Here is a 26,733-nt window from a genome sequence, read left to right on the forward strand (position 1 = left end):
CATCTTCAGATAGACAAATGTAGAGAGGGCTCTCTATAAATGACATGCAATATTTCATTTTCCTCTTTTGTCTTCATGTGGAAAAACAATAAAAAACATGTATTAACAATGTGTACAATTTAATAAGGCATTGATAATTATAAAGAAAAGACTTCTTTTGGTTTGACGACCCTCTGATTACAAGGCGAGAGTCGTAATCACTCCACCATGATGCATCAAAACACTGGCTTGGGAGGAACATGGGATAAGATAACTTGCATCTTCAGATAGAAAAATATATAGAGTTCTCTTTATAAATGACAAGCATTATTTCATTTCCATCTTTTGCCTTATGTGGAAAAACGATAAAAACATATATTTACAATTTAAAACATAGGTGAGAGCCCCTAAAAAAACACATAACTTATTACCAGTGGCCCAAACATAGAATGAAATGTGAATAAATCAATTACTATTATCAAACAAGTAAGGTGAACACATACCAGTACATCGGCTGAAGTACATACACTGAGTTGAAGATACTCTACCGCCCTCTGTTGAAGCTCAGCATCGGCGTTGCGTAGCTGATTATCATTTCTTAGTACCTGTTACAAAACAAAATAGAAATTTGTTTAGAGAAGCATATAAACTAAATATTAAATCATTGTACAATCCGATTAGAATTCATGTGATATATTCAAAGCCAATAATGATCCATATCAACCTTTGATGATGATGATGATGATGAAGATGATGATTATGATGATGATGATGATGAGAATAATGAGAATGATGATGACGATGATGATGATAATGATGATGGTTGTGATGATGAGAATGATGATGGTTGTGATGATGATGAGAATGATCATGATGACGATGATGATGACGATGACGATGACGATGACAATGACAATGTTGATGATGACGATGATGGTGATGATGATGATGATTATATGTATACTTACATCTTGTATGGTAAGTTTGATCTCTAGGAAGAGGTTGATAAATTTAAAGGCAATACGTGTGCTACCTCACTCAGTATCACTCAATATAATATACTTACATCTTGTATGATAGGTTTGATCTCAGGGAAGAGGTTGATAAACTTAAAGGCAATATATGTGCTATCTCACCCAGTATCACAGTATCACTCAATTTAATATACTTACATCTTGTATGGTAAGTTTGATCTCTAGGAAGAGGTTGATAAACTTAAAGGCAATATATATGTGCTATCTCACTCAGGATCAGTCAATATAATATACTTACATCTTGTATGATAGGTTTGATCTCTGGGAAGAGGTTGATAAACTTGACATATGTTGAGAGGAGAAGTCCTCTGGTTGGAGCAGTACACAGGTGGAACTTGGAATGAAGAAGATTGAGCTGAACTTGTGGACTGGTAAAAAGAGAAATGGAACGATAATTAACCCTTTGGGTACTGAATTAGATCTAAGGGGGTAATAATATACAATTAACACACATCACCGAAGGAATTAGTAAGAACTACCAATCGGAAGACAAAGACGCCCAGATAAAATACCCTCACATTTAGCAAGAACTTGCAATAATCACGATTCAGGAAGGGTTGAAAGATTAGAAATGAAATTAATGCTAAAACCTAGTGAATTCCAAACATTTTCACTCATTCTTCAAGACACAAAGACGGCTTTGCTGGCAACCATTCAGTAATGTCAATTTGTATGTCAACTGAGTCAGCTCACTAATTATGTTTGACCACCAATAGGTCACGTAAGCAGATCAACTTTTTTCGATTATTTCTCATAATCCAGGAATCTTGATTGTCTGAAAAATTTCAGTTTACCCTGGTAAACAATCATGTGGCACAAAAGGGAATTCGTCCCAGGCCTAGTAACCACTGCTCTTCCATCTCTTTCAGTATGGAACTGGGTCCAGCTTCATAAACACTTGTTACAATAACAAATGCACAATTTCTATGACAGATTTGGTATTGGCCAATCAGGTTGAAGGATTTCAGTAGCTTTTAACTATCATTGCAAATTTGTCATTAAAACACAATTTGTGAAACAGGCCCATGAGGGATTTGGCTTGAAAGGCGGTTCTCACCTGGATCTTTTATCACCTGCGATGAGGTTTCCAAATTCTCCCAGGATATATCCTCCGACCTTGACCATGTTTTCGTGACACGCTGGAGCTTGAAGGGCCTGGAAAAAATACAAGTAATTTTTTTTTTAATGGGTTTGGTAATTCAAGAGCTTGTCAAAGCAGCTATGCTGTCATTTAACAAAAGGAAGCAACTCTGTGGAGTTAATTTCTTAGTTAAGAGTTACTTGCTTTTGAAATCTCTATATATCAGAACCTGGGAGCTTTGTGGCTTCAATTTCTTTAGCATTATGTAGAACATACAGAAATTAAAAATCAAGAAAAAGTACATTAAAAAAAAAATCAGAGTCAATTCCTTTTGTCATAGGACAGCAGAGCTATGTATATGTATGTAGTTGCAGCAAACAATAATTTCATGAGAAAGTCTTTAAAATCATGGTGAATAGTTATTCTATTATCATAGTTCTAGATCTGGTTCATGTCCAGAAAATAGAATCAAATTTTTTTCACAATACAAAAAAGGAAAAAAAAAATGCTGCAAGGATATTTAATTTAGAGAATTTCAAAAAACATACAATTTTTACAGGTTAAAAAAATTGACTTGCAAAGAATAGAGTGAAAATAATTCAGATCAAAGAAAAATCCAATAAACCTCGCCTCCTCACTTGCATAATCAAACACACTCACAAATTTGCATTATTTGTTTTATATTTACCTCTTTGCCCCATAACCCTGTGCCTCTTTGTTGTTGATGACAATCTGTACAACTCTATTCCACACAACCTCACTGACATAATCACATGACACTGACACACTTGCAACTGTACATTATTTGTTTTATTTACCTCAAAGACCATCTTTGCTGCATAACTCTGTACTCTACCCTGTTGATGATGATCTCTATGACCCTATACCACACCTCCTCACTGACATACTCAAACACAAATCTGTGCATCATTTGCTTTATATTTACCTCAAAGACTGTCTTAGCTTCATAACCCTGTACCTCTTCGCTGTTGATGATGATCTGTATAACTCTATACCACACCTCTTCACTGACATACTCAAACACACTCGCAACTGGACATTGTTTTATATTTACCTCAAAGACTGTCTTAGCTGCATAACCCTGTACCTCTTCGCTGTTGATGATGATCTGTATAACTCTATACCACACCTCTTCACTGACATACTCAAACACACTCGCAACTGGGCATTATTTGTTTTATATTTACCTCAAAGACTGTCTTAGCTGCATAACCCTGTACCTCTTCGCTGTTGATGATGATCCGTTTAACTCTATACCACACCGCGTCACTGACATACTCAAACACACTCGCAACTGGGCATTATTTGTTTTATATTTACCTCAAAGACTGTCTTAGCTGCATAACCCTGTACCTCTTCACTGTTGATGACGATCTGTATGACTCTGTACCACACCTCCTCACTGACGTAATCACCAGCAATCCTAATCAGATTGAGGATTGTATCCACATACCATGTGTAATTACTCGCATACTTCTCGGCTAAAATGGCCACTTTGAGTACCTGGGAAGAAACAAATAGACAGTGATATAAGCAACTGTTATAAGCTACTGAAATACTTGCATCTGACTGGCTGTGAACAAATGAAATTAAAAGTAAATTGAAAAGAAATTGAAATGAAAATAAAATGAAAAGAATGTTGAAAAGGTGTAGAAATAAAAATGGAAAAGAATAATAAATAGACACGATAATAGGAATAATTCATTTAAGTTTATTTAGTATTTGTATTGATATAAATCAATATAGTTTTAAAACAAAAGTACAAATATCATATGTAATTACTCAACCCCCCCACAAAAAAGTGTTCATTATTATTTTATTCTAGAATGAAGAGATATATTTGGGGTCTGAAAATTGAAAATAGCAAACATTTCATGTTCCTGTACTTCAAATAGATAGAAAGCACAATAAGCTCCCCAAAAAAGAAAAATAAAACAAACCAAAATAGCTGAAAGCAACTAAAAAGCTGAATGCTCGCACCCCTGAATATTTGAGGGCTTTCTAGAAGGATTCAATTGTTATACCTTGCTCAAATAGAAAAAGTCCTTACCATTTCTTCCCTAATGGAGTAGTCAGCTTTCTCTAGATATATAAGCATCTCACCGACGATCTGGTCTGCGTTTGATTTATCACACATGGCGTAAAGCAGGTCTACGGCTCGTTGGCGCACACTTACATCACGCTCCGTCTGTTTATGACCAAAATCAAAACATTAGAATTAACAGGCAAGCCATCAAAATATTATGCAACACATGCTATTCCCAAGACTCATCTCACAGCCAGGGGAAGGGGGGCAAAGTCTACCCTCCCTGAGATATCGGTCATTGATCGCGCAAGTGCCACAAACATTTGCAGTGTTAGGGGGTGTTGCAAGAAAATATTTGCGATCAATCGCAAATATTCTGTTCCAATTTTACAATTGATAGATTAAGGTTAGCTGTACCAAATCGGATTACACTCCATTTTTAAAGGTGCAGATTAGAAATCAATTGTGAAATTACAATAAATTGCAAGACATATTATTGATTTAGGGACCAAACAGATACTTCTAATTGATCGCAAGTTTCTTGCAACACCCCATTAGTATGTGATGCAATCTGCAAGGCTGCATCATGATGATGATGACGATGACAATGATAATGATGATCCACCGCATTTATATTGCGCCATATATCTGTTAAAAAACATTCATAGGCGCAGGCTCATCCAATAAGTTAATCACTACACATCTGCTGAAATAAGTGAGCTTTGCATGGGTAATTTTTGTAATTATTGCAATTGCAAATCTATCGGTAAACTAATCATGTTTATTTCAATCTACTCTACTGCTTGTTTAATCAAAGTAAATGAATTAAGAAATCTTAAAACCTTACCAGAAGCCACAAACCCAAGAAGTATGATAAAATTACAAACACAGATGTGTGGGCATGTGTAATAATTCAAAATACCAATCTCTCATAAAAAGAATACACCCCCCCCCCCTTTTTTTTTTACTTATTATTGAGCATTTCCACAAGTTTTTTACTAGGATCACATGGCACTACTGAACAATGATATATAAATGTGAACACTAATAGTAGTCAATGACTCATATTCTGAAGTCAGGTTTGACTTACACCATAATCTAACTCTGTGCTAAAATTATAGGGAGCCAAAAATTCAAAAATACTGATTATATTGTATATCTCTTATGTTTACTATTTTTTTTCCTGTTGCTTTCATAATGAAGAAAATACTTCCGTTGTCACTCTCAGACAAATGAGTTAATTAATTGGATGTGTACTGTTAGGGATTTGTGCCCCAATTGGCTCTCCATAGTTAAACCACAACTTTAAACCAGGGTTAAATTTAAACCTGAGTTCAGAATACCAGCCAAAGTATTAGATTCCACTCCATACACCAAAATACCCCTATCGCTTTACCTTGAGGGCCGTGACAACTGTGTCTAGATGTTTCTTGACTGCTTCTCTTGAGAATTCAGATGAAGCTAGTAGACACATACTCTCGAGCGCAAGATACCTGCGAGAAAAAGGAATGATTAATAAATCTTTGATTCGTTACTATGATGGTGGTCCAAAAGTCTGTGCACCTGAAGATTTGAGTTAAGATTTAACATGGATTGTCATCTTTTCATCTTTTCATTTTAGCTCACACTTGTATGACATGCTAGGATTCATCATGCTACTCCAGGGGGTGCGGCAAGAAATATTGCAATCAATCGCAAATTTCTAATGAAATTTTACACGTGATACATCTATTTTAACTAAAACAAATCAATTGTTGATGCAGGAAAAAGACTATCGATCGATTTTAAATTTCCAATGAAATGCATGACTTTCAATTGATTTTGGGACCTGAAATTGACTTGCAATCAATTGCCAGATTTTTATAACACCCCGACATAATTCATGACAAAGATAATGTAACATATAATCAAATCAAATTCAGTTTAAACTCATATAATCAGTAAATGATTTTGCCTATCCAACTCGTTCTATGTTTTGTAATTTAATATTTCCTTTTTATGCATAATAGTTACAATTGTTTGTGAACTCTTGATATTTTAGCAAACCATTAACTAGGATTTGTTCAGAAATGCATTTAAAGGTCACTATTCTTTATAAACTCTTAGAAAATCTTCATGTAGGATGCATTCAGACTCACCTCAAATTCGTTTCTCTGTGTTGTAGGAACTGACCTAGTTGATTACATGCTCTCACCAGCAAGGAGGGCTCACTAAAAACGTAGACGGATAAATACATCATTAGCTGTGTGAACAGGGCCTGCAATATAGGCAATTCTTAGAATTGCAATTAGTAGGCCCTATTGATCATTTTGAAAACAATTTTAGGAGAATGAACGTCTACACAATGTTGCCTAATTGACTTTGGTATAAATGTATGCAATTACATTGCTGTCCAATGGCCTAGGAAGCACCTCAGATTTACTTCGAATCATATAACCATGGACTTTCACGTTTTTGCACAAATCATTTCAACGAACTTTTTTGAAGTAATTGGTGCTCACTAAGGTGGAAAGACTCGCTAAAACATACCTATACCAATAATTGTGAAAAAAGTTTTAGGATACATTCCGACCTCTCTTATCCGGCCTCCCCCTATCCGGATCTCTCTATTATCCGGACGCACAGTTGCCAAGATTTTTTTTTTTTATTCAATCTAGTACCGGTACGTGAGGAAATGAGATTTCAATCTAAACTCAATCCTATACGTAAACTCACTTTGATTACATATATTTCCCAACATAGTCACCCTACAACAAACATATTTTTCATGAAAATATCTCACCCAAATCACAAAAAAAACTTTAGGAATAATTTCCAGTAAATCAGGGTGCAGCGCAAACATTTCATCACGTTTCTCTTTTTGCTTCGCGGGAAAAACACATGTCTTGCTAGCTAACTTTAGACCTCATTACGGACAGCGCCATCTATCATGTTTGAGCCTACAGTTTGTGTAACAATGGCTGACATTGCGAAGCTGCTATACATGCTGCGATGATCTAATTTTAAAACTTGGTTTCATCAAGTCATTCTCTTTCTTTTGAGGTATGCTGGATGTATACCTCAGTCATTTTAGCAGGTAAATTATCCAAGAGTTTTGGCCATCGATCTATTTCATTTCCATGAAAACACTGCCTATAATTTGCACTGACTCTGCAGTGAATATTGTCTTTACCGTACGCCCACTACAATAGTGTAGCTTCTGCCGGTGGCCTGGGGAGGCAGCCGGCAGTGCAGCTGCGTGTATTTAATATTGGGTCTCTCAGATCTGGATAAATCCCTTATCTGGATTGGTGCTGGTCCCAACGTGTTTGGATAAGAGAGGTCGGACTGTATTACAAATTCATAATTTCATAGGAATATTTCAAAGTGTAAACTTTTTTTGATACACACTAAAGTTCTTTCATATTCTTACCTGTCATGATGAAATAGGAATATTTCAAAGTGTAAACTTCTTTTTGATACACACTATAGTTCTTTCATATTCTTACCTGTCATGATGAATGATGAGGTTAATAGCCTCAAACAGGACGGCATTCTTGGAGTTGGAATGCTGGACTTTTTTGGACTTTGGTGGCTCCTAAATCAAAATTTAAAAAAGGTGAAATAGTAACAAGACTTTCAATACAGATATCGGAAAATAAGAGGAGGGATATTTATCAGGTTTTGAGAGGGGCGCTTGAGTTCGAGGGGGAGGGTCAGAGAGGGAGAGACGGAAGACGAATGGAAGAAGCGAGTGGTGGAGCAGAGGACGTAGGTTGGATTGAGGGAGGAGGATGCATTGAATAAAGTGGAGGGAGGGGATGACAGTGATCTCTGCAAGTGCCAGCCCTCGTAGTCAGGGACTAAACCTGGTGGGTGTTTCATAAAACTGTTCGTAAGTTAAGAGCGAATTTAAGACGACTGGTGATCATTTCTTGTGGTACATGTAACTGGTATATTCATTGGCAATGGTTTAGCGCGAAAGAAAGGTTCGCCAGTCGTTCTTAAAGTCGCTCTTATCATACAAACAACTTTATGAAACGGCCCCCTGGGCCCCCGACTTACAAAGAGTTGCGATTGATCAGATAACCACAACTATGGATGGCCAGCAACGTCAACATCTATAATGCAAATTTGTTCAAAATATTTTCTAGATATGACATATATTCATACGTTCGTTGTTCTTCTGAAGATGATTCTATTGGTTTAGTAAGGAGATTGGGTTGGGTTTTTCCTCAAGAAAAATTATGGTATGGATGGAGTTCCATACAGTTGAGATTGATTGGATCAATCGTAACTCTTTGTACGATAGGGCCCAGGTTGAAACCTGGATGAATGACTGAAGTGGCTCCAGCACCAGGACCTTGGTAAGCCGTTACAAGCATCTTTACAAAACAAATGGTGAGCCTTTCTTGTGATAAACGATACACACCATATTTTCATTGGTGTTGATTTATTTCATTTCCTTAAAAGGTAACATCATTTGTAAAATCGATCATTAACCACTAGCAGCCAATCGCAATCGAGGTTTCTGTGGCAGTTACAATAATGACAAGGAGTCTATGTGAATTTTTCTGATGCCCTTTGTGAATTCACTGCATTCTAATAAAAATCTATTGAGAATTAATACAGTGGATGATAACACTCTTTAAAGATAATTCTATAGAGTGTTAATGATAATCTTACAGCTATACTTAACTCCATATTTGAAGTAACTTCTAAGGAAAAGAAAAATGTTTGTTTGCCATCAGCACATTTGTTTGTCAAAAATTGAATAAAATAAAGCAAAATTGAACTTTACTCAGGTTGATCAAATTACTACAAGCAGCATAGAGTGAAGAAATTTTTTTTACCTGTGCTTTATTGAGTATCGTTTCCAGACACTCGGTGAGACGACCCCGGAGAGCTGGGTCGTCTGGTGGTCCATAGAGCTGTAGCAATCTCAGGAGCTTGACAGCCAACCAGGGGGCGGGAACAAAGTAATATGTGTAGTCCTGAAGGTCTGTGTATGATGATGTAACAATCTAGGGGGGGAGAAGATCATTCAATTAAACTCATTTATTTAGCATCTCTATCAAAACACATGCATATACAAGACAAGTGGCAGCCTCACTTGCGTTACCCAATTCAATATAGCAGCAATGGTGAGTTTGAAAACAAGATGAATTCTAAAAAAAACACTATTAATATAATACCATTACTAAGTTCATGGGCCCATAAATGACCTATGACCTTAATCAATCATATAAACTGAAGCTCGTGCAAGACGATCAGTGATACATGATTCCTTCTATGCCCAAGTTTCATAAACTAAATCAATATACTTTCAAAGTTATAACATTTCAAAAACTTCATCTTGGTTTAGATTCAAATGGTGACGATGCCATCGGAACAGAGCCTATGGTCTCGCTTTGTTATGCAGGTGAGACAAAAATGACAAAAGGCTATAACATACAGTAAAAATGTAGCAGATGTAGGGAGTCGTAAAAGACCATCAGAGTCAAATCCCTTTGTAAGTGTATATAAATTAAAATGTACAATTACAATAATAAAAAAAGAGTGACATAAAAAAGTACAGTAACAAACAAAGTTCTGGGGAGCGTATCATGAAAGGACTTGTCAGACGTTTTATCGGACAAGTCCCATTTTATCCGACAGTTACCATAGTAACATTGCTTCTCAGCCAATCAATATCAAGGAAAGATGTCAGATCTGACAACTTGTCGGACAAAATGTTGATGAAACGCTCCCCAGAATTACCCCCCCCCCCTGGATTAAATGGGTGAGAAACTCACTCTACTGAGCCTGGAGACAGCTAACTGAATGCAGCCTTTGTAGTCTTCTGGATTCTTTAAGCACAGATCGTATATGAGACTGGATCCTGCCGTAGCAACGCCCTAGGAAAAAAAATAAAGAGAAGTATTACAAGTAGAGGTGTTGTCGTTCAGTCACTTGACTCTTCAACCAGGGGTCGAGGGTTCAAATCCCCTACTGCGCTATGTCCTTTGGCAAGCCATGTTTGCCACCCTCCACCCAGGTGTTCAATGGGTGCCTGGTAGGATGTGGACACTAATATGATAAGATCCCAATCAAAATTAAAAAAAAACAATTTTAGCAGACATGCATCTTAGATGTTGGCATTGCTGGCTTTCCATAGTTGCAATTGATCCGATCAATTGCAATTGATCTGATCAATCGCAACTCTGGAAAGCCAGCAATGTCAACATATAAAATGTATGTTCGCTCAAAATTTTCTCTAGATATGTATGTATATCCATAAATTCATCGATTTCGTAACAATTGAGTGTGTTCTCCTTTGCTTACGAAGGGCATTTTGCAAATTTCCTGTCGAAAAAAATTGTGACACTAATAGATTTCCAGAGTTACGATCAATTAGATCAATTGTAACTCTTTGTAAGACGCCCTGGTGTCACAGCCTGACAATATATACATGTACACATATATTTTTTAACTTCGGGGCTACTTTTTACTAACTGCCTAAATCTGGATAAGCTTTAACACTGCAATGAATGGGGATTTTACCGGGCTCCTTTTTTTTTCTTCTTTAGTTTCCACGGCTCTTTTAAGCATTTTGGGGGCATTATTGCCCTGAGTTTTCAAGTATTTTTCTCCCCTGGTGACAGCCCCTTGAGAATTGACTCACCATATGTGAATCACTGATAAGGTGTATGACTCTTGATGTCCATTCCCCGCTGGGTATCGATTCACTGGATGTACGGTAGAGACGGAGTAAGCATAGTGAGGCGCTCTGCTTCACTTGGTCTATGGTGTCACTGGATGGAGAAGGGAAAGAAGGTTTATAGCATCGTTAGAAATTTCATGAAGAAATTTAAACCTTTATACCTTGGTCACATTTGTTCTACGGCGAGTTGAAAACAGTCGTTCTAAAATTTTTATGTCCTACATATAGGTGGTTTAAATAACAAGTGGAATGCCTCTGGCCGTCTCAACTGCATCACGCGGTTCAATATAGCAGCAGTGCTCACTTTGAATACTACTCTAACTCGCACAAGATGTTCAGTGATACATGGTTACTCTTATTTCCCTTTTTTATGAACTAGACCAATAAACTTACAGAGATATGATGGTTATTCAACAAAAAACCCCAACATGGCCAAAGTTCATTGACCTTACATGATCTTTGACCTTGATCATGTGACCTGAAACTCGAACAGAATGTTCAGTGATACTTGATTACTCTTATGTACAAGTTTCATGAATCAGATCCATAAACTTTCAAAGTTATGATGGTAATTCAACAGATACACCCAATTCGGCCAAAGTTCATTGACCTTTGACCTTGGTCATGTGACCTGAAACGCGCACAGGATGTTCAGTGATACTTGATTACTCTAATGTCCAAGTTTAATGAACTAGACCAATAAACTTTCAAAGTTATGATGGTAATTCAACAGATACCCCCGATTCGGCCAAAGTTCATTGACCCGAAATGACCTTTGACCTTAATCATGAGACCTGAAACTTGCACAAAATTTTCAGTGATGCTTGATTACTATTATGTCCAAGTTTCATGAATCAGATCCATAAACTTTTAAAGTTATGATGGGAATTCAACAAATATCCCCAATTCGGCCAAAGTTCATTGACCCTAAATGACCTTTGACCTTGGTCATATGACGTGAAACTCATGCAGGATGTTCAGTGATACTTGATTAACCTTATGTCCAAGTTTCATGAACTAGGTCCATATATTTTCTAAGTTATGATGACATTTCAAAAACTTAACCTCAGGTTAAGATTTCGATGTTGATTCCTCCAACATGGTCTAAGTTCATTGACCCTAAATGACCTTTGACCTTGGTCATGTGACATGAAACTCTGATAGGATGTTCAGTAATACTTGATTAACCTTATGGCCAAGTTTTATTAACTAGGTCCATATACTTTTTAAGTTATGACATCATTTCAAAAACTTAACCTCAGGTTAAGATTTGATGTTGACGCCGCCGTCGCCGTCGTCAGAAAAGCGGCGCCTATAGTCTCACTTTGCTTCGCAGGTGAGACAAAAATGAATCGACTCTTTTCGACTCACCGTACGACCGGCGTAGAGCAAATGTGACCAAGGTATTACTTGTCATTATTATCAGAATGATTAGGCATTCTCCTCCTTTCCTTCCTCCTCCCTATCCTTCTCGTCGTCTCTCCATCCCTCTCCTTTCCTTTTTCTTCCTTCCCATCATTTTCCTCTGCCTCCTCTTATTTTCCTTTTCCTTCTCCCTATCATCCACCTCCCCTCCATCTACCCTTCTCCTTCCCCTCCACCTACCCTTCTCCCCCTCCTCCTCCCTTTCCCCTCCTTATCCTTCTCATTTCTACCAATTCCCTTCCTATCTCCCTCTCCCCATCCTAGTCACCATTCATTACCTCATTTTCCTTTTTCTCTCCCCTTCTCTTTCCTTTCGCTATTCATATTCCTATTCATTTCCATCCTCCCTGTCCTCCTCCCCCTCCTCCTCCTCCCTCTCCCTCTGCTACCTCCTCCTTCTCCCCTCTCCTCCTCCTCCTCCCCCTCCTCTCCCCCCTCCCCACTACCTAATAATAATAATAATAATAGGCATTTATACATGTATATTGCCATCTATCTAGAAATATTCTATTCCAAGGCGCGTTGTTATTATCATTACCCCGGCTTTAGCTCGAGCTCCTGCCGGGTACCCATTCACCTCGCCTGGGTCGAGTGCAGCACAATGTGGATAAATTTCTTGCTGACGGAAATTACGCCATGGCTGGGATTCGAACCCACGACCCTCTGTTTCAAAGTCAGAAGACTTATCCACTGGGCCACCACGCTCCATAGAGTGACACAGAGTACTCCTCCTCTCCTCTGCCTCTCTCTCCTCTGCCTCCCCCTCTCCCTCCCCCCCCCCTCCTTCTCCCCTCCCTCCTTCTCCCTCCTCTACGCCTCCCTCCTCCTGCTCATCATTACCAATCCTTATCCATCCCCCCATAACCACGAGTACTTACGCTGATACAAGTAGATTTGGTACATCTTTGCCTAGTTTTTCTGCCATGGACTGGCTGCCAATGTTGGCTATACAATGAAGTGCCAGATTGATAAACACTGCATTCCTACTTTGAAGGTCCTTCTTTATCGTCTGAATAACCAGGTTCATCAGTTCGTTGTTCTCGCTCACGAGCACTGAGATGAACAGGTAGCCCTACAAGAAAAGAAAAGAAAGGATAAGATCTTTATCGGTCTTTCTATCTGCAGCAAAAATCAGCGTAAGTGTCACTCTGAGAACCCTGCAGACACTTTCGACAATCAAGTACAATTTCTGAGAAATCAAAGGTACAGCCTTGAATTGCCACCATTTTAACCCACCCCTCAAACATGCAATGCCTACAGTGAGAATGTTTTGTACAATATAGCTCTTGCAAAATAACACTTCGATAATAGTAATTTTTTGCACATCAGGGGTCCGTTGCAGAAAGAGTTGCGTTTAAACGCAATTCAAAAAATCAATCGCAAGTCCCAAATGCGCGCTGTTGATTGGTTGAAAATCAAGTTGCGCTTGATTTCTGGAGTTGCGATTGATTGCTATTCTTTTTGCAACAGGCCCCAGAATAATAAACACACTGCCACACCATGCCAATCACCACACGACATTGTTTCAGTTCTGGTATCAGTTATTCCATAAACATGTCAACATGAAAATCCCCAATACTGTCAAAGAAATATAAATAAAGACTACTTGGTATTTAGTCTTTTTTTTAATCATATTACATGCACCTGCACTTGCCAAAATAAACACTACCTTTATCGTGAAAATAATTCTATTAATATTTCTTTTTATCCTATTTTAATAAAATCCTATTTTCTTTAAAATTCTGAAAACATACTAAAAATCGTCATTCTTACAAGTTTCAAAAATCCTATTTCTAGGCGGATAAATCATTTGTACAATGTAATGTCACTCCCCTCTTAAAAATCCTACTATTTGGCAGCTCAGGGGCCTAATGCAGAAAGAGTTGCGTTTAAACGCAAGTCAAAATATCAAGCGCAAGTCCCGAATACGGGTGCTCCATTGGCTGAAAATCTATTGCTCAAGATGTTTTGAGTTGTGTTTGATCGCAATTCTTTCTGCAACAGGCCCCTGTTTCTTCAAGAATGATAGAAAAGAGAAATGAATACTAACTATTTGTTTTTCTGTGTATCTGTTTCCACTGAGTAGGTTGACTGCCTCCATGTGCCCAAAATCAATATCATGACCGAGCAGGAATATGAAAAGGAGTTTGCACACATATTTCTTCTTCTGATACCCATCCAGCGTTTTGTCACCTGAAATGAAACAAAAAGAAAAAAAAGATCATTGGTCAACTGCTTTCTGGGGAGCGTTTTATGAAAGGAATTGTCAGAATGACTAGGAGGTTTTATCCAAAAGTAACAGTTTATCCGACAGTCACTATCGTAACAGTGCTTCACATGAAATCAAAATCAGTAAAAATGTCAGGGCCCCATCTTACAAAGAGCTGTGCTTCATCCGATCAATCAAAACTCTGGAAAGCCAGCAAAGTCAACAGATAAAATGCATGTTTGATCAATTAAAATTTCTAGTTATGAATGTATATCCATAAATTAATTGATTTCTTGACAAGTTGGTGTGTCTCCTAAAGTTGTTTAAAAGGACATTTTGCAAATTTCCTGGAGAAAAAATTATGACACTGATCGATTTCTATAAAGTTACGACGATTGGATCAATCGTAACTCTTTGTAAGACGGGGCCCAGATCTGACTTGTCAGAAAAAAGTAGATGAAATTTTCCCCAATTCTATTTGCTCTCTCTCTTTCTCTCTCTCCCCTCTTCCTCTCTCTCCCCTCTTCCTTTCTGTTTGTCTCCTCTCCTGATCTACTATCGAATACATTAAAAAACAAAATCTCATCAAGGGGATTTGTGAAGTTAATTGGCTGGTGTATGAATTATTCATGATATTCACTACATACAAGTATGCTCTCTAGTGTAGAGGTAATCGATAATTCCTTGTGGAAGTGCCGTGGTGTAGCAGCCTTGTAATCAGAGGGTTATGTGTTCGAATCCCACTATGGGCTAGCATCCTTTGGCAAAACGTCAAATCCACAATTTGCCACTCTCCACCCAGGTGTTAAATGGGTACCCGGTAGAAAGCGAAAGCCTATGTACATGTAGTATGCCTAGCAATTGAGTCTTGGAACTCTTGTTGGAATGCTCCCCAGGGAGTGGAGAAGGTGCATACATTGTATGCGGGCATGCAAGGATCCGATGACGGGGGTAATAACATATCTGTAAAGCGCTTAGAGACGTTCCGATGTGTTAAGCGCTATATAAATGCAGAATATTATTATTCCACACCCAACAGATCAAGAAATACTTGGTATTTTACAAGTGAGAAAGCAAAGTACATCACTTGTAACACTCCACAAAGAAAAATACCCACAAGTGTACTTTTCAAATTCATAAAATTGTTACAAGGATTTCTCCAAAGTCAAAGGAAATTCTAGTTTGCTTTAAAATGTGCAGGCAAATTAAAAAAATGCATTCATCTCTTTTATGTGATGCAATAAAAATGTCCATAAGACTTTGAAAACAAAGGAAATAGTATTGTTATTTGGCTAAAAAAAAATATGGGAACTGGGCTCTGTTTCATAAAGCTTCTTATAATAAAAAAAAAATTTAAACAACCATTTTAAGCTATAAATGAAATCATTCAATATAATTGGCGGATAGTGCATTCTTTGTTTTATTTATAACAAGTCTTTATGAAACAGAGTCATGATCAGCAGGCAAAATGCTTCAAATAAAATTTTATCTTTCTCTAAAGAAATGCTTGGAAGAGTTCCATACCTTTTTTCCTGGACAAAAAATATCAGAGTATGAGACTATAAGTGTTGTATTAAAAAAAATGGAAATTATCTCTAATTCTAGTTGGATTATATTTTAAGACATCATCATGTTGCATCCTGAGTACTGAGGCCATCAAGAACTTTGGCTTTTACAAAGTAATCCTTTTAAAATTAGAGACGTACTCAGAGAGATACAGTCAAATAAATTTCTCTTGGGGTGTGCTTCCCCTATAATGTACATTATGATAATAGGACGAGGCTGCATTTTCTGTCTAAACCTGTAAAGCCTCTTGAATATTCATGTTCATCTTGGGTGTCTGATTACCCCCGACATAATTCGGCATGTAATTGATTTGCACGGATGAAGATGCGATCCTCGCAAACAACGAGGCAAGCCACCCTCGTGCTCCAATCCGTCCCAGTCATTTCGGCCTTTGTTCTCCCGGTATTGATTTTGTCTTCACGACCATTTAGACTGCAATTCAAGCAGGCCAGCTGAAGGCATTTTCCATTATGATGTTGCGTGTCAATTTAAGAAGAGGAAGATGTCTTGCACGCCGAAAGGAAATTTGACATTTCTTGCTTGGTTGGGTTTGAGGTCATATTAGATGCATTTATGGACACACATGTAGGAATCTGCGTATTATTGAGCCCAAGACATGAATTGATGAAAAATGACGAGGGGAGCAAGGAGTGGGTGTGGGGAGGGGGACATGGAAGGACAGGGGAGAGGGGGATGGCAGAGATGGGGGGAAAGGGGGAGGGCAAGGGGAGAGGGAGTGGGAGAAGGGAAGGAAGAGGGGAGTGGAAAGGAGAGGGGAGGAAAGAGGGGAGAGGAGAAAAGATAGGAGAAAGGAGAGAGGGATGAGGAGAGAAGGGAGGGAAGGGAATAAATGGGAGGGGAAAGGGGAAGGAAAAGGGGAGAGGGGTGAAGGGGGGAGATGAGAAAAGGAAGGGGACAGGGGAGGAGAGGGGAGAGGTGAGGGGAAAGGGGAGGGGAGATGGGGAGGGGAAAGGGGAGGGGAGATGGGGAGGGGAAAGGGGAGGGGAGATGGGGAGGGGAAAGGGGAGGAGAGGGGAGGGGAAAGGGGTGGGAGGGAGGGGAAATGGGAGGGGAGGGGAGGAAGAGGGGAATGAAAAAAGAGAAGGGAGGGGAGAGAGGGATACAAATAGGGGAGAGGAGTAGACAGGTGAGCAGACACGAGGAGAGGGAAAGAAAGGGAGGAGAAAGGGTGTGGGTTGACATAAAGTAAGGGGGTATCAAAATCACAGTATGGGGTATCAAAAATATTAGCTAAAAGTGGAGGGACAGAATGAAAATAAAGAAAGGGCAAGGGGAGAGACAGAAACGCAGAAAGTGAGAGAGCACATTTTACCCTAATTATTGATTAAGGTGAGGGGGCAAGTACAGTACATGTACCAGTAAATTGTAATTCCTATTCTCTTTGAATTTGAGTGTTTAGAACATATTGACAGACATTCCCCGGAAGACATCGAAAACAAAGATTGGCAGCAAAATAGGAAGAAACGAGAGGAAAATGCTGTACTTAAGGGAGAGTGAGAGAGAAAGAAAGAGACAAGAGAAAATGAAATGTGAACAGCTACGATACATGTATGCTTGGTATCATGTTTTCCAAGGGATGGAACCCAAGCCGACTCTTTCCACTCTAAATTATCAAATGGTTCCTGAAGGGCTTAACTGACAAAATACATGTCTTGTAGTAGTGTCCTGTTTCACAACAAGATGGTTATTACATGCGGGTCACTTTCACACTGGAAAACGGCTGCAAAGTCGCCACAATTAAAACTTGTTACTTGTATCCCTTCTAGGAGATCGCCATCCGAAGCTTGGTTGTAAAATTTTGAATTACTGAAAGGGTCGAGTCAAAATAGTCCACTCTGTACCACATGTATTTCATATCACCACATGAGCCACATATTGCACATTTAATAGTCTTCCCGAGCACCCGAGACACATGTAAATGTGAATGGGCGGTGATAAGGGAGAAAATTCTCTCTGGCCCCCCCAAAAAAAATAGTATAAATATGGTGATGTATTTCCCCCCCTTAATCCTCACTCTTTTCCTTTCTCTCTCTCTCCCTCTTCCACCGACCCCATCCTCGCTCCTTAACTCTTTCCCCCTCTCTGTGTCTCTCCCTTTTTCTTTTTTTCTCTCTCTCTCTTCTGATCCTTTCCAAGTAGTACCACCGTATTTCATTAAACCATCCATCACTTTTTAGCAAGAGTTATTTGTTTCCAGGGAAGGAGGCCACTTCATGAGCTTCTTATTTGATGAAGCAGCCACAATAAAGAGTCCATTATTACCCATTCACATTGCAAGAAATCATTGCATTGCAATACATGGTTTTTATCATCTCAGGTAAAGGGGACCGCACACCTTACGATTGGTCTGCGACCCGATTTCAGAATAAAATGTAGTACAATTTGATGCTAATAGTGAGACTTGGAACATCTTACTGTGTAATGTTCTAAATCATGACATTCAAATCTGTGACTATGCTATCATCCTTCTTAGAATAAAAGCGAATTTAATACCAAGTCATAATGACGTCATAGCAGTCGTACGATTGGCTACAATTTGAAACTAATTCGGCCTTTATCCCAAATTAAAGGATTGCAATCTTTCAAAATGGTTATATTAGTCTTCTTTCAATTAATTTTAACCTCAAATAAAATACATGTTCCATTCTTATTTTCAGAAAATTAGCAAAATGTAATTTGTTCCAAAATTGAATCGCGAACAGTCGTAAGGTGTGCAGTGGCCTTGTAGCACCAGCCATCAAGAGATATTAGCAACATATGGAAGATTCAAGAACAGACAATGTATATTGCCAGATTCCCTTCATGACAAAGAACAATCTAGAAGTCTTTGTCCAAAATCAGTGTATCAAAACAGCAGTACAGTCCTTGACTCTGGACAAACAGACCTTTTTTATCAGTTCTGAAACTTCGGACGAAACTGCTACACCAGGGGACCGATTCATGAAAGTTGTCAGCATTGACAAGTTGTCTATCTCCAACAGTTACCACAGTAACAGTCAGAGGCCAGTACCTTTCAGCCAATCAAAACCAAGGATTTCACTGAAATTGTCAGTACTGACAACTTTCATGAAATACCCATCAGTTCATCCATTTTTGACAGACCTCCCAGCATCTGTTCTTTGTCATTTGACGGGTAATTTCATCACATTGTTCGTGAATCCTCCACACGTCATTGCAGAGCAAAAAAATCTCCCCTTCTGATCCAAAGAGCACAGTTTTTCACAAGTTTTTTGGAACAGAAAGTATTTAATATATGTTGAACCATCATGTTAAATTTAATAGCATTGTGGACATTCATGAAAAAATTCAGAACATATAGGCCTTCGTTGCCGGTATATATGGTCATGTCCATTTACCCTCACAAGTATACACAAAAACAAACCTAAATTGAAAGGTGCAGAGGATAGCACTCTCTAAAGGAAACCAAATTACACTTTACAGGTCGAATACTTCTCTCCCATCAATCCAAACTCCACATAATCATAGTAGATGACAGCCAAATCAATCAAAATACATATCAAATTACAAGGACTTGTTCAGACCTCAAAACATCCAATAATTATTTCAAACATTCACAGGTGCCAAGGCCAGGGAAGCATTTCAGCAACACCTATTTCTGACAAGTTGTCAGATCTGGTAACTTTTGCTTGTCTTTGATTGACTAAGAAGCACAAGAAACTAGTATACATGTAGGCAACTTCATGTAGGCATAACTGTCAGACAAGCAAACTTAGTCAGATAAAACATCCAATAAGTCCTTTCAAGGGTAGATTGCTAACTCGTCCACTCAACACATAGTCTACCTTCATTTAGTCTAATGCCATTCCATTCATCAACATTTCGTCTAACAACCATTTGGTCCAATCATCACTTCGCCTAATCACGTGTTCGCTTAAATTATATGACCATTTTGTCTCATAACCAGTTGGTCTAATATTTATTTTCATTCAATTTGCCCAAATAATATAGTCTATAGACCAAATGGTATATGGACTCAATGGCTCTTGGACCAACTGGTTATTAGACAAATGGTGAGTGGAGGAAATGGCAATTAGTCCAAAGGGATATTGGACGAACTGATGGAAGACCAAATGATGGTAGACAAGTAGGCAATTGGACAAATTGGCATTAGACCAAATGAAAACACACCCTTTCAAGACACCAGGGCACTGTTGTACAAAGAGTTACGATTGATCAGATCCATCGTAACTCTATGGAAATCCAACAATGTCATATTTTTTTCTTTCGGAGATTTGTTTGATGTCCTTTGAAAACAAAAAAAGCAAAGTGAATTTTCAAGAAAACAGATAACGCACAAGTAGCCTATGTCATTTCTAGTAATAATTTTGAACAAACATGTATGTTAGATGTTGACATTGCTGGCCTTCCATAGTTGCACAGATCAGATCAATCGCAACTCTTTGTAAGATGGGCCCCAAGATACGCAGATTGTTCTTGTGGTTTATGTTTTGATAGAGGAACAACCAACAGGACATTTGCATTTTTCATTTTAAAACATACATGTAATAACACAGAATATACCAAGTATTATATCTTTAATTGGGGAGGTGTGAATACCCCTACATGTATATGTATAGCACCTTGCAGACAAAGAGGAAAACTAAGTTTCATTTCTTATAAAATACATGTAGGAAGATATGGTACACTATAAACACAGAATATTATTAAGGAGGTGTGACTATCCCTACACACTACTGTGTACAGAATCTACATGTACATGTAGGTCCTCTCGGCACAGGTGGCAAACTGGTGATTTGAATGCAATCAGCTTTATAGATGGCAAAACTGGCACTGCAAAACCAAAGAAGGCAATTTATCACGCAAAGGCCGCTACGGGGATTCTCGATGGCAACCAACAAGATACTAGTAATTTGATTCCGTTTCTTGGGAGAGAAAGAAAGCAAGAGCATGAGAACAAAGTAATGATTTTTTTTTTCGGAAACAGATTGCGCCAGAATCAAGGCATGCTCAGTCTTAGTTATATTTGAGAACCCCATCCCCCCCCCTTTTAATAAAAAAAGACCAAGGTGCAATGACCTTTGAGTGATTCATTTTTCTTTTATGTTTCATCAATCCTTACTCATGCATGGCACAATGGATCAATCTATTTTACACAGATAAAAGTCAATATGTCAATATGATAAATGCAAATTTACTATGCACAGACCATGGGGGGGGGCTATCAGTGTGGGAATTATCTTTCTTCATGTACATACTACATGTAGGGGCCTACACAGTTCTCCTATTTCAATTATCTAATGTAATGTTAGATGAACCTCAATTTGATAATGTTGGAGGTGTTTAATTTTGCTATTTTATTGCATTTTCGAAGATCACTTCGATCCGTTCACTATTTCCCATATTTCTGTGATACATGTACAGGTATGTCTACTTTTGTATCACATGCTATATTTTTGTGAAGTTTTGTATTCATTGAATGCATAAGAAAATAAGCACACAAATAAAAAAGAAGTGACCTTGACAATGATGGCCTAATGTATGTACATATCCGATACCTCAGATTCAAACCACTACAAAAACACATGTAAAGTTTGTGACAGAAACCATAGTTTTATTTTATATAGTCATTCTTATTTACATTGAAATCGAATTGGAGCAATCAACAACTTCTAACTATAGTAACATGATGGAGAGGGCTTTTTGTTATTACATCCCTGTCTACAGGTGATTCTCTAACCGATGAACAGCAATACTGGCAGTTAGATGGATGAATCTTCAAACTATCCTGATTAGCAAATAGCAACAGGAAAGGGAAAAGAAAGATACTGTTTGGAATACAGGAAGAGGGGAGACCAGGGAGGATAAAGAGGGGTTGATTTGAACATGGACCTGATTACAGTTGTCAAGGCTCCACACTAACTTTTATTCTTAAACGTAAACGCCTGAATGGTCCACCTAAATGATAAATTTCACTTTCTTGGTGGCCCTAAAACAATATAAACATTTCAATTTGTCAAAACTTTGGTAGCCCAACTGGAGCACCAAGTGTGGGTTTTTGCAGAATTTTGGTGGCCTTACTCTTATTTTTGGTTGCCCCGGGCCACCAGGCCACTGCTAATGTCGAGCCCTGCAGTTGTCGTAGGTCCATGCTTTGAAGCTTTGGGTGAAGCGAGAACATCGCGTCATGGGGAGGAGGGTCGGATCCTCTAATTCCTCTAGGATATTTAATGTTTAAGATGGGGAGAAAATGAAAGATGAATACAAAAATAAGAAAAAAACTAAAAATAATAATATGCAACATTTATATAGTGCTTTATACAAATGTCTCTAAGGGCTGCATACTATTACTCCGGCTTTAGCATGGCTATCATGATCGGATGCTCGAGCATTTAAGGAATTCCTTCCTACCGGGTACCCATTTACTACACCTGGGTGGAGAGTGGCAAATGTACATCAAACACTTGCCAAAGGATGCGGGTGCTGTGGTGGGATTTGAACCCCAGACTTTGAGGTTCAAAGTCCGGAGACTTATCCACTGAGCCACAACACCTCTAAACTGAAGATGAAAGACAAGGGGAAAAAGAAAATGTGTTTATATACGTGGTCATGTACCAATGTGAGTCCAGTTTTGTCCTATTGAAGGGGCGTGGCCGGATTCATACCACACAACCATCACTCTTGCCCCCTCCCTCCACTTGGCCAATTCAGTGCATCCTCAATCCTCAACCCAACCCTCTGACTCTCCTCTTGCTCCTCCGCTCACGTCTACCATGTCGTCTACGTGTGTACAATTATAAAAAATTCAACACATCTTTGGGTACTTATCGATCTCAAACCGTTCTTATATACTATCATACCCTGGGCCGCCCCTGTTTGATTATTAAAAGGCGCTCTATAAAGCTGCAAAAAAGACAGATGTATTTCATATCTAAAATGTATCATAGATGATGATGGAACTGGGAAGACGTGAGAAAAAAAAAGACAGAATCCAATGCAGCATAAGGCAATGCTTTGGTAACCCACATATGGTCTTTTCATAGATCAAATTTTCATCTGTGACAAGTTTTTCTAGTAATCATTTGAGGTACTAATTACCCCTGAACAGACTATTCATCATTGGAATAATCTGCCATCTACAATACAATTAAAGAATTATATCATCAATGGAGACTTTCAAATCTAAACTAGTCATATTTTCTAATAGTATTTAATACATGTAGTTCTTGGCACCTTGACACTCATCCATGCTCTCTCATTCTTTTCTTGGGTGCCTCGGAATTGAAATTCTCTAGAAAGATGGTGCCATATATAATGCCTATGGTTAAATATCTGTCTATTTCAAATTCAGGGTGCATGGCATGTCCACCCAGATGATTATATTCAATATTTTAATCAAAACAGGTAATTTAGAACTGAGTTGATGTATACAGTGTAATTTGATCAGGGAATTGTTGATTCCCTGATGTGAGAGAACTTAATAATTCTCTAGGAACATGAGACCTTCAAATCTGAAATAAAGACCAACATGGACCTTTTCCAGTGCTCAACTCTGTGTAAATGGTCAATTAAAATACTGATCATCATCATTGTTATCCTCATCCTCATCATCATCATCACCATCATCACCATCATCACCATCATCAGCATCATCATCACCATCATCATCATCATCACCATCATCACCATCATCATCATCACCATCATCATCACCATCATCATCACCATCATCATCACCATCATCATCATCACCATCATCATCACCATCATCATCATCACCATCATCATCACCATCACCATCATCACCATCATCACTATCACAATCACACATCATCATCACCATCACTATCATCATACCATCATCATCATCACCATCATCATCACCAACTTCAATGCATAAATTTAGTGCTTAGATAAAGCGTGCATTAAAACAAATTAAATTCTTTTTCATGATTTATATAACCAATTTTTTGGGAAATAATTAATAAACTTCTCTTTCATATTCTCTTTCTTTTCAATACATAAGGCATTAAAGCATTGATGGATTTCCATATACTTGAGATTGACCGGATCAATCATAAGTCTTTGTAAGACAGGGCCCTGATATCTCGAAAAGCAGAAAAGTGAACTTTGAAAGAGGAGAGCATGTGAGAGATGATCTAGAGAAGAGGGAAAAGACGGATGAACAAATGAAAGAACAGGCTTCTGTAATCTCCTTTAATATATCAAAGACATTAATATCAACTCCTTGAAACGGTTGCAAATGTGCTGGTAATCCAACACAAGAGCTCTCGGCATCGAGGGACGAATTTCATTCGGCAGGAAGGCTTTTTGTTGCATCGTATTGCTCTTGATGAAATCGATGACGGTTTCCAACTCTTCAAATCCAAGGCCTGGGCAGGCAACATAAAAGCTGTTCGATCTCATATGAGCTGCAGCTCTAGCAAATATCCTTTATCTGAAAGATTAGTGCAATTTTAATATGACTTGGCATTTACTACACTAGATGTTCATTCATGTTACTTTAATAAGCAGTTCTCATGCTCCCCGTCTTTTCCTCTCTGTCTTTTAAGGTATTAATAAAGACTTTGAAATCATCTTTCATGTTACTTTAGGTGGTTTCAAACCGCCTCCATCATAAGAATCCCTGTTAAATTATGGGAACTTTCTTAGGCTAAAAAATGCCCATTTTTATTCCTGCATTCACATCGGCCCGAAACATACCCTTTGGGGTAAATTCCTGAAGTTGCGCAGTATGGTTTGATAAGCAGGCAAGGCGCGAGATTCAAAACCACTAGCTCAGCAGCCACCCACGGCGCCCACGCCCAACTACACACTGGGATAAAAGTTCCTGTAAATTGCTTTCACATTGCCAAAATACCTGCAACCTTGGAAAAATCCCCGCGAAAGTTCTCGTAATTTTGCCAAGTACCTAATATTTAGTGGGTATTTTCTTTCGGGGATATCATACGTAATTGCTTTCACGTTGCCAATATTACCTGGTATTTTCTGATCGGGTAAATTTCCCGATCAGAAAATACCTGTAACTGACGAACTTCGAGGTGGTCTGAAACCACCCTCTCAAATTCTCCCATCTCTTGTACTGTCCACCTTTCTCTCTGTATTCTTAAGGTATTAATAAAGGCTTTTGAAATCATCTTCAAGCCGTCAATTTTCATTTCTCATGGCCAAAGACACTGAAAATTCTCAGCACAGCTCTGAATACATAACTGTCGGTTTAAATTTCATTATTACAAATGTACATGTACAATGTATAAACTTAACTTTTTTTCATACATGTATATTCATGTATCAAATTTTGTATGTCACATCACATTTCAAAGAAATTTTAAGCTTTGTGCATGATCGATTTTTCTTCTTTTATTCAAATTACCTTTTTGTTTGGGAGGACTTCTCCTTTCAAATGTAGGCCAAGATGCGGATGCGGCCCTTTTCCACCATACTGTATGCAAGTCTCCATCTTGAATTTCTTATTTTCTTTCCTTTTCCTTTGCAAAACCCGCTCGACAAGATCACAACTTCACTAATGTACATACATTGGCCCTCTTTTGGGAGACGGCTTTATTTGGACGTCAATTTGGTTGCCATGGCAATGGACTAATGGATGGGGGTATTTTCTTTGCATTTTTTTTTCCAGGAGAAATTCACATCCAATCAGGAGAGGGTGCCTAACTTGATATTTCAGCTAGAAAAAGGCCAGTTTACACCACAATCAAAACCACATAAAAACTCAATTATTTCAGTATGCAACTTTTATAAAAAAATAAAAAAAATCAATCAATTCTTACATGTACATGTATATATTTGCTTTTTCTTTCTATTGTTGAATTGAAATATGTAATGTTAAACAAAATCGAATCAAATTTAAATTTTCAAATTTTACTAAGACCGGGGTTCCTTTTCATAAAGACTTGGTATGATACACGTAACAATATCCTTAAATGAGTTTGATATCAGCCAATCAAATTGAATGATTTCAGTGACTTTGAACTGTTATTTATTAAATTTGTTTTAATGACAAGTTTCATAAAACAGGCCCCCAGTAGTGCACTGGAGAAATTCTGAAAATGTATACATTGTATGTGTACCACTTTATAGGGTAGAACTTGTTATTTTGTTTTCACCAGATTTTAGAGTTGAATACATGTAGAAATCAACATGTTTGCAAACTGATGCAGAATATTCAAAACAAGATCTAAGTAATAATCTATTTCCATTCTCGTCTTCTTCATACCTAAAATTTCCAGATCCCCTCCCCCCCCCAAAAAAAAAAAAATTAATAAATACAAAAAAATAAAATAAAATAATTATGAAAACAAAATAAGTTCACCAAGTGATGACATACAGTACAGTGTACATGTAAAGATAATTCAACTCTCTTCCAACAATAGAACTCTGGAATTCGATAAGAAGAAAATGAAGGAGAAAATCAGTGTTACATTTAACTGGAGAAAAGCTCACTGATTCCTTTTGAAAGTTTTCTGATGACACCTGTACATAATTAAAGGAAAATTTAACCCTGTCACAATACATGTACATGTAGTCTGAAAAACAAAAATTAATCAAAATCTAATTCTTTGATTTTTCAGTCTTCTAATCTGTTCCCATTGTTTCATTCTATTTCAAACAAGTTTTTTGTCATTTAAAAATATTGTTACACAAAAAATGCCTTAGTTTTCATGTACATGT

General features: G+C 37.9%; 1 protein-coding gene across 3 annotated transcripts in view; it reads right to left on the reverse strand.

The window, feature by feature from the left end:
• Positions 1–14,437, reverse strand: part of LOC121421676 (AP-2 complex subunit alpha-2-like) — a 35,917-nt gene extending 21,480 nt beyond the window's left edge. For 2 of the 3 annotated variants that reach the window (XM_041616449.1, XM_041616448.1), the window contains exons 1-13: positions 14,299–14,436; positions 13,127–13,320; positions 10,785–10,914; positions 9,916–10,017; positions 8,974–9,144; positions 7,630–7,718; positions 6,280–6,351; positions 5,538–5,634; positions 4,166–4,303; positions 3,436–3,618; positions 2,071–2,168; positions 1,252–1,381; positions 483–584 (exon numbers count right to left, since the gene is read on the reverse strand). In XM_041616449.1, the coding sequence (XP_041472383.1) occupies positions 483–584; positions 1,252–1,381; positions 2,071–2,168; positions 3,436–3,618; positions 4,166–4,303; positions 5,538–5,634; positions 6,280–6,351; positions 7,630–7,718; positions 8,974–9,144; positions 9,916–10,017; positions 10,785–10,914; positions 13,127–13,320; positions 14,299–14,349 (1,557 nt within the window). In that variant the 5' untranslated portion in view covers positions 14,350–14,436. Of the gene's footprint in view, positions 1–482; positions 585–1,251; positions 1,382–2,070; positions 2,169–3,435; positions 3,619–4,165; positions 4,304–5,537; positions 5,635–6,279; positions 6,352–7,629; positions 7,719–8,973; positions 9,145–9,915; positions 10,018–10,784; positions 10,915–13,126; positions 13,321–14,298 lie in introns of all 3 variants that reach the window. The other variant, XM_041616451.1, reaches the window with a different exon arrangement.
• Positions 14,438–26,733: the final 12,296 nt, after the last annotated feature.

Source organism: Lytechinus variegatus, chromosome 9 (genome assembly GCF_018143015.1).
Source record: "Lytechinus variegatus isolate NC3 chromosome 9, Lvar_3.0, whole genome shotgun sequence".
NCBI classification, from domain to species: domain Eukaryota; kingdom Metazoa; phylum Echinodermata; class Echinoidea; order Temnopleuroida; family Toxopneustidae; genus Lytechinus; species Lytechinus variegatus.